Source organism: Diadema antillarum, unplaced genomic scaffold (genome assembly GCF_040938485.1).
Source record: "Diadema antillarum isolate AM-2024a unplaced genomic scaffold, OU_Dant_1.0 scf00000052, whole genome shotgun sequence".
Taxonomy (NCBI): domain Eukaryota; kingdom Metazoa; phylum Echinodermata; class Echinoidea; order Diadematoida; family Diadematidae; genus Diadema; species Diadema antillarum.
The window spans coordinates 698,760-711,687 of record NW_027270941.1 but is presented as its reverse complement, the minus strand read 5'-3'; the positions used below and the strand labels follow the sequence as shown (position 1 = coordinate 711,687).

The 12,928-nt window shown below is 38.6% G+C and overlaps 1 protein-coding gene across 1 annotated transcript in view; it reads right to left on the bottom strand.

The window, feature by feature from the left end:
• Positions 1-548: 548 nt before the first annotated feature.
• The window catches only part of LOC139715616 (uncharacterized), a 39,544-nt gene continuing 27,164 nt past the window's right edge, over positions 549-12,928 (bottom strand). The window contains exons 4-5 of the mRNA XM_071627175.1: positions 2,453-2,721; positions 549-1,096 (exon numbers count right to left, since the gene is read on the bottom strand). Of these exons, the coding sequence (XP_071483276.1) occupies positions 549-1,096; positions 2,453-2,721 (817 nt within the window). The remainder of the gene's footprint in view (positions 1,097-2,452; positions 2,722-12,928) is intronic.

The window sequence follows — 12,928 nt, the reverse complement described above, 5'->3', positions numbered from 1 at the left end:
CTAGAAACCAATACATTTTTAGGATGCGTTAAAAAAAAAAAGAATCAAACGCTGATTTTCGGAGGCTAACTGTAATGTAGAGACATGTGTGACCATGGGCCTACCCGAAAACCCGGATACAGTTGGCAATCGCTAGTTCTTGCAGTGAAAAAAACAAAACAAAACAAAGATGTTTTCATTCAAAGTATACGTGTTACAGAAATGGACTGGTGAAATACTGACGAATATTATAGTACTACAGCGGTGAATCGCTCTGTGGTTTGTATGAAGTTTAAATCTGTACTCGAAATGTGTCGTTAGAACAGACTGTCAGGAACCATGCCAATCCCCGATGCTGTCAAGCGGGTCTAGGATCAGTGCGACAGGATAATTGGTATAATACAGCATTGAAAAGCGAATGGTACATACCTTGTGTATGTTGTTCGTTAATCATATTCAATAATCAAGCTTTTCAATAATTTCTGAAGTAATGGCTGCAATTGTTTCAAAAGAAGAAGAAGAAATTGCAGCAAGCAGGTGAGTGAAAGTGAGAATTATTAGAAATCAGTTCAGTGGAAATACGGATTTGTTGCCGGTGGCGGGGCTGGCGGTGCACTGGGACCAGCCGCATCTCCTCCTTGTAAATGGTATCCGCCCTTATCCAATAAAGGTGGCGCGTGCATGTTCTGTCGGTGTTCGGGAGATGGTGCGTAAGGCGGTGGTCGCTCCATTGCCGTAGCTGAGGCCGCAGCACCTGGCGGTACTTGCTGCGTGTGTACCACGGGCGCCGGTACGTAAGCATGCTGCGGCTGGTAACACATGTGTGGTGAAGGTTGTGGCGGAGGGTACGCAGCTGCGCCAATTGTGGTAGGAGGCGCCACCGATGACGCCGGCGGGTAGGGCTGATGCTGGTGCTGCAATGGTGGCGTTGCGTTAGGGTGCTGCTGAGTGGTGTGTTGCTGATGTTGGTGATTGTGCGTCAGTCCCGCATGTGGTGAGTAGTGCAGTGGTTGCTGCTGTTGTTGCTTTGGGTAGGAGTTTGGTACTGCCTTTGGTGGTGCTGATCGCGGCGCCTCATGCACGATTGGCGTTGTAGCAACTCTGGCTTGTGGTGCATCTGTGGAAAAATAGCAACGGGTATTATATTCAATTCAATTCAATTCAAAATGATTTTATTTCCATATAAAGTAATACAAAGTAATCATATTATAAGTGATTCGAAACTTATTTGAAATGGAAGAAAGTCCACATTTATTGGTCATCAGTATAGGCCCTTACGATAGGCCTACAAGATCTATGGCGGCATCACGCACAGGTTATACTCGAGTCGTATAACATGCTTTCACAAACGAGTTGCAAACTCTTGGACTCCAACAGTTTGGGAAGTTGGAAAGATGCAATTGAGAGTTTGCACTTCATTAAGAAACAACCAGCTTTCAGTATTCCGTATAATTTACAATAGGCCCTAATCATGCGTTTTCACCAATTTCCTCACATGTAAGATTGCAGAAGGAATCGCAATAATATAATGATCCTGTATCATTCTCCTCTCTCTCCGAGATATGAAATTCCCCTTTAGATTTCCTGATTGATGCATTTGGTTCTCCTGATCACTTTATTATTTAACATTCGAAGTTTATGATTGATTTCTGACGGCGAGGATAAATCTAGACGCAATAGATTATTTTCTTTATATAAAAGTTAGTCTAAGCTATATGTGTGTGCATGACATGCAAGAACTAGGATGGCATTCCAAACTGAAATTCAAGTGACAATAAAACAGAAAGTAGATGTGATTTTCAACAGTAGCATTGTCATCAAAAATGTTTTCTTCCTATATGAGCTCAATAACACTGCGACACACACACACACACACACACACACGCACGCACACACACACACACACACACACACACACACACACATATATATATATATATATATATATATATATATATATATATATATTACACAGAACAGAATGGTTTAGAATTTGATGTCCCAATTCCCTTCTGATTGACATTTGGTATATACATGTAATAATGCTTAATAAACGGAAGCTTGTGACGTACACAAGGTATAGCCTACACATGATTGCTATTGTGTATTCATTACTGTTAAAAGCTTTTAGTTTCATGACATTGCAGATGGATTATTTTGTTTCTGGAATATATTGTTATCACTATAGGCCTAACTATGACAAACGAAACAGCGTTATTGCCAATATGACAAATGAAGTGAATTAACTAGGTTAGACAAATCGACGGATGAAATAATGACTTGGCAACGAATGCATTGCTTAACATGTGCAGATGAGGAAACAAAATCATAAGATGAAAACGTCTTCTTTTGTTAATTGTATGGGGGGTGTTAAAGGTGAAATGACGTCACATATTCTCCTCTACGATGGTCGATGGTGACATGCCTCTGATGCTGGTGAGCCTGGAATCACAGGGCTATATGTGTCACTTACGGAGGTGCCTGATTATGGGAAGGTGGGCCAGTGGGACAAACCGCCCAAAGAGGCGGGAACCCCGGACGACGCGGGCCTGAGGCCCGCCACCGCAAACAGGATACGTACTGTATGCCACGGCCGACCGCCCGACCCCGTTGCCGCGCATGCTCCGTCGTCGTGTCTGTCTGCGATTACAGAGGCAGCATGAGCAACAGCAACAGCAGATGATGATGCAGATGATGATGGCGATGACGATGGCGAGTGAGCCGCCGACGAAAGCGCCAATGCTGTAATGCGAAGAAAGATAAATCATGATATACATATAAATCCATAAGACAAAAGATGTGATATGATTAGACCTGGGGGGCATTTCATGAAGCATTTTGTCCGACAAGTTGTCGGACAAATTGGGCTCTCAGCCAATCAGATGCAAGGATTTCAATAGCTTGTAACAGTTTGTCAGAAAAATATCCGACCAAAATGCTTCATGAAATGCCCCCCTGATATAATATGCGTGTGTTAGATCGAGTGTGAATGTGTGTGCGTGCAAGATGGAATCTCCGAGAATGATGAAACCTTTTTAGACCCGCTCAAATAGAGATGCGGAAATAGGGAAATGAATTAATGTGACAGATAACGATTCCAGCTTCCTGATGAACCAAACGACATTTCTTTTCTTTTTTTAATGTGCGGGGGTAGCTATCGAAGTAGGAAACATGAGTGATGGCTTCGGTACATATTAAATGTTACGTCTCCATATAAACTGCAGTTGCATTCAGTCGAAGTGCCTAAGCACACGTGCCAGCTAGACGGTAAATGGATTTTCGTAAATATCGATTAAAATCATGCTTCGTTTTCTCGTGGGTGTCATGTGATTTCTGATGATGGTGGATTACGGCCAGATGGGAAAGTGAGCATTTGACTACGCAGCTGAGAATAATCTTTTTGTTTTTTCAAAGTGGGATTGGAAGGTATATTGCAATTCGATTGATTTCTCAGGTATACGTGAGATGTCGTGATTTTGCAGACGTTATGAAGATATGACTCAGGTTGTTCATGCAGCATGGTATGAGGGAAATGACGCAGCATAGGGATTTTGATATTGATTGAATAAAATCTGGTCCAGTTGACATTCTCCTTGACAAACGAGATTAAACCTATAAATCTCCCCCCCCCCCCTCTTCTCACCCAACAATACACAAGCTCCCTAAACAATGATCACAAAATTAAGAAAAACTCAAATTCTTCGAAGTTTGTGAAAAACAGTGGGAAATTTAATGTAAAGGCAAGTTTTGATGACATTTCACACAGAAATTCAATACAGGTACCGCTTTTCAATAAAACACACTTCAAATATTGGATGACAGACAAGATGGGTATAGAATGCAGAAAAAAAAAGACCCATACATCTCACGAGTATTTGTTAACCGTTACTCATGCATGATGGAAAACAAAGAGAAAATTGCAAGGTATGTCGACCGCACAACATTACCTACAGTGTACCGTACAGACACTGTGATTGCAAAAATGCGTAACTCCACGGTGTGATTTACATTCAGTTTTGTGGGGGGAGGGGGGGCAGAAAATACTCGATATTATACAGCTATTTTCAAAATATCTTTGCCCTACCATTTTTTTATAATAGTGGTTCCCACACTTTTCATCATTGATTAGCATTTTAAGTGCATGCGGTGTACTTGAATTGGAGCATGCCTAGTAAGTACATAATTATGGCATCTCCTTTGTTGTTTTTATTAGCGCTCAAATCATGGAAAGTAGTGTAATAAAATTTATGTCTGTGCATGGATAAAAGAACTGGTATGACAAGAGCGAACAAGGAATATGCAAGATGTCAAGTTGGGGCTTCAAAATGTCAAGAGTTAACTCCATGGGATATCTGTTCTGTCTGCAACACTAATAACATTTAGACCTATATTAGTATTCATACGCTCGTGGTTGTATTGTTCGCTTACCGAGATTTTATATCTGTAAAGTTGTAGAAGTTATTCACTATTAAAGACAGCAACAGTTGTTTGAACTTGAAGAAACTTCATTCGTTTTGTTTGTCATCAGTTCAATGGGCACCCTTGAAAGGTTTTTATATATACACGTACTCTCCACAAATTGTACCAAATTGCAGTATTTACCATAAAGGTAGCCTACTTTTGATTTTAAATACATGTATTGTGGTTCGTCGTCGTCAGCCCTTTGACATTACAATTTGTACATGTAATAACCCAAAGTTACAAAACAGAGGACCTGGGGCCTATCATTATCATGGGTTGAGAACCATCGACGATCGTAATTAGAATTCTGCATTAGAACAACCAAGAGAATCTCAAAAGGTCGCAAATACAGGGAAGCAGATAGGCCAAAGCTTGTTCAGATAATTATAGATCTTTCGTTTTTCTCAATCTAAAATATTTTGAGTTCCATTTGAAAGTTAAGATGTTGGTCATATAATGTTACTTTACAATATAGGTTTAAAAGTACAGAATAAAACCAACGTGAAACCCTTTAATGTATCATAATGTTGTTGTTTTCTTTTTTTATAGTACAATGTAATTCTGACGAGAATGTATTTGACAGTGAGATAATTATGAAACCTAAAAGTCTTAAGATTCACCTCATTATAATGTTCAGAAAAGAATATACGTATAGATTTTGGCTACTGGTTTTGGCATTCTGATGAAAATAGCCAGAATTGCAGTAAAATCAGATTTGTTTTTTAAAGGTTGTATATACCATCATCATCTTTCCCCCTCTCCCTCTTACTGCTTTTCTATAGGCATATTACAGGAAAACAAAATAACAAAATTACTATGTGATATTGATAAACACTTGCAATTAAAAGCTTCCTTGTGCAACGGAGTTACAAATCGTTCATCTATTTGGAAAGGCAGGTTTGTTACCCCTCCCAATACACTGCATTTGGTAATGGACCGGTACCAATATTATGATATCAACGGTGAATTGTGTATCACCGTTTATTTCACACATCCAATTACACACCCACCAGCCCCCCCCCCCCCCCACACGTATACACAAACACATAAATCATACGGACGCACGTTCTCCATGTTCTCATATTAGTATTTATCATTTCACACACTACCACGTGGTCCCTTGTGATAGTCCTAACATGGCGCCAGTTTGCTTCACTTTTCACAAATGCTGCCCAATCCATTACTGTAGTCAGTCACACTGATTGGTGAAATTACTGAGTCCAACTGACACTTATTTAAATCATGCTACGTTTCGAACAACACACAAGTTTCATGGTTATGTCTGTGTTTGCTTACAAAATAAGGTTTATTATCACCAAGAAACAATCAAGAAATAACAGTCTCTTCTTTTGGAATCTCGGAAAATGCAACCATCGTATGTGTACATTGTATTGCGAACATTCCTTCGAGACAATGAGAAAAATGCACTCAAAAGACATTTATCTGAAATACATGACGTTTTACTGCATAGAATATATAAACGGAACAGGTAAAGGCATTCATTTACATAATATAGCTACGTTCTACTACATGGCAGCACTTTTCTTCAAAGAAAAGGACGTACATACAGTGTATATAGGCTTGTAACTGGTGAAAGTGTATTTACAATGTAGAAACATGAATACATGTATAATACATATCGGAACTGCAATACTGGAATTGGAAGGTGTTAACAGTTTGGCTTGTTTGCTCTCGTTGTCAACAAATCTAATGCTGAATCACATTTTACAATCACACATTCAATGCTGTGGACAAACTATACCACTTCCAACAACTCTTTTCCATATCTTAACAACAAAAATTTATTGTCATATACATTTACTTTTCATACTTTCATATGCCGTATTTTCAGTAATATTTTCCTATTATGATAGCTACTCATTTCACTTGTAAAGAAGTGTATAGCTGGAATGTGGCAGGAACTTTGGCCAACCAAAAGAACTGGGAATTCCTGTCTCAAGACATGACAGAAAATATCGTATCCTACGTCAGCAAGCTATAGCTTGAATTGAGCACATACAGTACTAAAGTAACCATTTAAATTTTTGACTTGATAACTTTAGCCACCTTATATAGATTAAAAACTAACCAAACAAAACAAACAAACAAAAAAACTACAAAACATGTCCGCTGATCATGCGCTTACTTGAGTCCATGATCTAGAATCTATACATCACCCCCTGGCATTAAGAATGATCTATCATTTAAGTACAAATTTGTATACCGATTCTCTGGCACAGGCAGCGGGAGCGGGGGAACCAGATTCATTTTAGATCTTGATCATAAATGTTCACTATAAAACCGTGAAATGAAGCTAAAACCTACAGCATCCTATAGGTGATTGCATAGAGATACATTTCAAAGGTTCGTCACTACCAATAAAACTCAAGTCAGCGGGGGTAAACAATCTCAAACAGATGAAAACTTGACCGTGCAGTTGGTATTTTTTTTTTGTCAGAAAGATTAACACTATATTTTGAATCACAGTCATAGGAAAAGGCTGTGTAAATATCAGCTTTCGAAGGTTGTCTTTTTGAAAATCGCAACTTCAAGACCTGAAAACAGTCACTGCTTTCTGATTTAGCAACATAAACTGTTGCCTGTATTCATGTACATAATTACGATCTATGCTCATAATGTGTGCTCAAAAAATAACTCATTAAATGTTGATTTTTATGCATTCTTCAAATGTGTGAGTGTGAATTATTCAATGCAGAGTTATAACTTGCACATAACAAACAACCACTACTAGTACCTTTGAAAAGATAGGTCTTGGGAACTTAATTTGGAGCTAAACGCTTTTTTCGGTGGAAATATTGTAGTCTTTATGTGAAAGTATAGGCAAATTTGGTCCTGAGCTGAAAACGTGAAGGAAAAAAAATCAACTGTTTTCTGTCGAAAATGGAAGATCTACAGACAGGCCTCAAATAATTGTGCACATGCTGAACTGGGGCTCTAACAGACCTGGAGTGTGCACCACAGAGGCATCAAAGGGGGGATCTTTATGGCTGCATGGCAACCCGAATATACCTAAGCCTACAAACACAAAAGATGACTTCTAAAAAACAGCGCTCCACGGTTTTGTCAACGACTCTATATTGTGTCATATACCTTCTCTTAGTTATTCAAATAGAAGAGTGAAAGCAGTTACATTCAAAAAAAAGTATCGTAATGTATATAAAAGTCAAACAAGCATTACATCATTCAACGGAATAAAACAAGATGAAAGAAGAAATTCAGCAGCAAAAACGACGACCGATTCTGTTCCAAGCAGTGCACAGCACTTACGTCGGTATGCCTCGTTTGCACAATGGGCAGTCTGTTTTGTTCAATTCTTCAAAATATGTGCTACATGGTAGGCAAAGAGTATGGCCGCATAGCACAAAGAAACTTTCTTTGTCACTGTTACAGCATATCCCACACGTGCCATGAAGACCTGACTTGATGAGAACCTGCAGTATGAATGGAGATGGAAGTTTGAGACGAAAATAATGAAACTTTTGACTAGTACCATAACATAACTCGGTTAACAAAGAAGGAACGTTTATAATCCTACAGCATAGCAACGTCCGTTGCGCCCCACACTTCATGTTTGTTACTCATATGAAAAAAAAAGTAATGTAAGAAGCTAACAAACATCTAAAAATTTTCTTGCACGAGACCCAAAATCTGAACTTTGCGTATAAACACTGAAACGTTTAAGACCTCGAAAGGTGAATAAACATAGTGATACATGTATTAAAAAAAGAACAAACAAACAAACAGCACACCAACTTACTTGAAATTGTCTTGAATGAATTTAGGGCTTTTTGTTAGAAAACTCAATATCGCTTATCAACCTACACGTATATATTTTCTTGTCCTATACCACACTAAACTTGAATAGAAATATATAGACCTACTCTGGGTGTTCTAGAGGAATGGGGAGGTGTAGTTGCTTCCAAAGGAAATGGAAAAGCTTCCTCTGATGTGCAGCCCGATGATGCTAAGGCCCCTGTGAGTGGCGTTTGGACTGTTTGGACTTCCATGGCTGACGCCTCAGTTTCATGGGCTTCAGCGGTAGATGCCTGCATATCAATGGCTGATTCTGGGGATTGAAACTCTGCTGCTCCATTCTCTTGGCCATCATTTACTGGGGATGCGGTGGTCGATGGCCCAGCTATTAATAGACAGACAATAATATACAGAAGTTTAAAATTGATAACAGGTGATGAAAATAGAGTACATCTTTTGTGCGCGTGAAGCTCTCAGAATCTTAATATCAGCATTAACTTTGATACTTTGAGTAGCAGGTGTTACACGTGACAATGGAGTCAAATTACAGTTTGCTATTTATGGTGAAAAATTGGAATTTCCATCCACGACTGGGATAGACACAAAATAGACCAGCCAGACAGCCTAGACCAAGTCCCTGCAAGTCAAAAGGTTCCAAGAACTTCAAGATTTGGAATAAAACCATGTTTTATACAAAAGACGAGGAGAAAATAGTGTGTCCTCCAATACATTACCTCTGCCAAAATGTGGGTTTTGCTTTGTTCTTTTGTTTATACCATTTCAAGAAAACAGTAGACATATTATAATGTAAAAGAAATTAATAAAAAAATCTTACCTGATAGTTCTGGATCAGATACGTCTCTCCCAGTCACTGTGTCAGTACTGCGTTTAGAGCAGGATTCATCCTAAAGAAAGATATTTGCAAGATATTGCAATATATATATATATTTTCAAATCTTTGAATAGATACTACTATAAAACTTAAGACAGGAAGCTAGGATCTCATTTTTGAAAAAAAAAATCTGTGAGGCAGCAATCAAAACAAATGAAAATTGAATGAAAAAAAAATGTAGACGGTAAAATGAGTACAACAGATAGTGCATGTCCGGACAGGGGGAGTGGGGTGGAAGGGGAGGGGGGGGTGGTGAGGACGACTTAATAATGGCTGGCAAGGTCCATTTGTACACACATCTGTAAATGGAAATGATTTGTATAGAAGAGAAAAAAACAGGAATGCATTATGCAAATACCAATAATACCATCATACATCAGCGTAAAATCTTGAAATAAAATCTTGAAATCTTGAAATTGTTGATGTAAATACAAATACACTGTAAACATTTTTTTTTCTCTTACCTTCAACTTTGTAAGTAAGTAAAGTCGTAGTTTCACTCCTGCGCCAGAACTGCAGCCCAATGTCCATCCCTCTTCATTTATTGGCTTGGCTCCGAAGTCTGCCAGTTCTGTCACCATGTCCTTCAACGCTCCCATTTGGGATTGTCCGTTTGGGAAAAAGGTGTTTTTCCCCAACGCAATCACATCTTCTTTTGTAGCTTCCCTCCTTAGGCGAAGAATCGGGGATCCACCGCCTTTCATGGTTTTCACTTGAACATAACCTCGTCGCTTTGGGCTAAAATGAAGCCAGCCCATCTGAAAAGTTTTCTCAAATGATCTTGCATTTTCCTTCCTCGCAGGATAATGTTGGCCATAGTGATTTGATTTGAATTTCTTTATGGCTTGTATGGCTTGGAGCAAACTCTTTCCTGTAAGATGTAACACAATGAAACGAAAAACATAGATATCATAATCACATTAATTTACTGCGCTGTTGAAACCTGAAGTCATGGATATATCAAGCAGTGTTTGGTGACATCTATCTGACATCACGTAAACTTTTATATTTCTTTTAGTGAGAAATTGAGCAAACAACATTGGAATATCTAATGTCAGTTATATTAACACCTTTGGCGTTTCGACTACCATAGACAATGTGACTTCAGTTATGATCACAGGAAAATTCAATCAAAGATGGAGAATTTCGTTTATAGCAATCTTTAATATCTTGTTTTCTTTTGTGTGTTTTTTTGATAATCCAAGTACATTGCTCAACCTGCAGATTTTTATAAGATCATTGTACTGGTTTGTAAGAAGATAAGTTTTCTTTTTCTTTACAAATCGCAGTGGTTAATCAAATTGTAAAAATCTAACTATTATTAGAAAGATACAGCGTGTCACATAGTTTGGTTGTCGCGTTTAAGGGTCATTACGCCTTAGGACTTGCTGAATGTTTAAAGCGCTGAATTTGAAAATTAGTCCGCTTTACAACACTGCCCTACATTAGAACAGTGTCTTCTATTTCGCACAGTTATAAAATGATCATCATAAGAGTGCATGGTAACCTTTTTCATCAGCAGTTGGAGATCCAGATGCCTGTCTCTTGGTAGGTCTTGCTTCTGTAAAATGCATTAAGTTACAAGTAACAATAAATAACAAGTAATTAAGTAACAAACATCGACATTTTATAGATCGAAATTTTATAGATTTATGCATATCTAATACAAGATTGTATATGAATTAATATGCAAACATACCTGTGTGCATACGTACCCACACAATTAGACACTGGGCTCAGCGCCATTTGTAAACATTTTAAAGTGAGCCCATCATAAGATGATTTCTGATTTTACGATTTTAGTGGCCGAACAGGTCACCAGACAAAAAAAAAGTTAGTGCAGAGCCCTGTTATGTATAGATGTATCATGTTATATATATATATATATATATATATATATATATATATATATATATATATTGAAACAAGGAAGGAAAAACTGCCCAAAAACAATTGTAATGATAAATAGCGAAAACTTTGAGCAAAGAAAAATATATATATATTTTAAACGTCCACATAGCCACAAATTCACCTATGAATTGGGGCTATGCAGTTTTAATTCACGAAATATTCCTGCTTCGTGGCTGTGACCCATCAAAGAAGGAACAAGCCGTGTGACATTCCTCCAATATGCTTGTATTAATAAGGGCGCAAAACTATACTTGATCATACATCAAGTACATCTTGAGGAGCTCTCTATTTCCAATGCGCACACAAAATCTTTTATAAACTTGCACATTCCATCAGATTGAAGTGAGTAAATCTACCTATTCTTACCCTTCTGTTCACCCAGCATTTGAATGACTGTTTTCTTGTCGATAGTAAAAGTGTCGTCTAAGTCCATCCATTGGTTGAAGTCATCATCATGGACTTGGAGGAAATAGGATTCTGCTTCAGGAAATAACTGAAAAAGAATCAACAGATTGATTATATATATCTTAATTTCATTTTGACAGTCAGCGGGGGGGGGGGGGGGATCACATCCTGACGGACGAATATGCAGAGATTAGGCCTATGTATCCCTATACTCTACGGATGTTTGTAATTGCCACTAAGAAGACAAGAATGTTCCTAGCTATCTCGACCTTTTCGGGTCCTAGAAAAAAAGGTGGCGAGATGTGAGATTTCGACCTGCCATGGTTGGATCCGAGAAGACAAAAACGCGGGTTGTGAGATCTCATCTCCTAAGAAGACCAGACAACTCATCTGCCTTCTCCGATCGGAATAGACATGGAGACGAGATCTCATATAATATCTCGCCTTTCGGCCCCTCAAGTTGACAAGATGAGAATTCGCAACTCGCCTTCCTGCCTTCTCGGACCCCAAGGGGTCGACGAGATTTCATGTTTCACCTTCATCTTGCCTCTTCAATGTACCCGACAAGTCGAGAAGACGATATCTCGGATCTCGCCCTTTGCTCAGGTGAGCTACAAAGAGAAAGAAACCCTTTGCTTTGCTTTCCTGCGGCTGCAGTATGTTATACAATGTTATACATGTAGTAGCTATAGCTTTAAACACTCCTCCGGTACGTATCCTGTCGACAGTGCACTGTATACTCAATACAATGTACTTCTCTTTCGTCAACACTCAGCAGAATTTAGTTAAGCCGTTTAAAAAAATGGAAGTGCCATTCTACTTGACGACATTGTTTCTACAAGCTCAAACACAAGCCTACATTTCACGTGGTTGAGATAAATCTCTTGATTTAATTGACAAGCTAAGCTAAGCTAAGCAAATTAAATGAAACTATGTCGTCTTGTCGGCAAGGAAGTCGATCTAACAAGATAATTCATGTCGCCATGTCATTTTTTTTTTCAGGTTGACTTGGCAAGATTACCAAATTACATCTCGCCATGTCGATCGGACTTCGGCCCTACACTTTCTGGGAAGTGGACTTGGTGAGGTAACTGAATATAATTATGTCGCCATGTCGACTTCTAAATGTTGATAAGTGGACATAATATAGTAAGTTACATATCTTGACATGTCGACATGATGAGTACATTACAGTCGAAGACACGAAGTCGCCATGTCGTCGAGTAGAATGCTTGTCGTAAATTCAAATACAGCGTGTAGTAATCTTTCAGCACTATACAGTCGATGGCCTACAATTACGAGATAATAATATCTTGGGGGTAGGAACGGAAGTTTGTACGTTTAAGATGTTCAAGGGAAGTATGGGTCCTACACCAACTACAAATTATATCAGTTGGAGCATGGTCGTGTAATATTATACAGTATATCGCAAGTGGGACCTCTCTGCGCGCACAAATTACTCAGCTCAAAGGCAAAATTTCATCGAGTTATCAATTTTCAAACTTT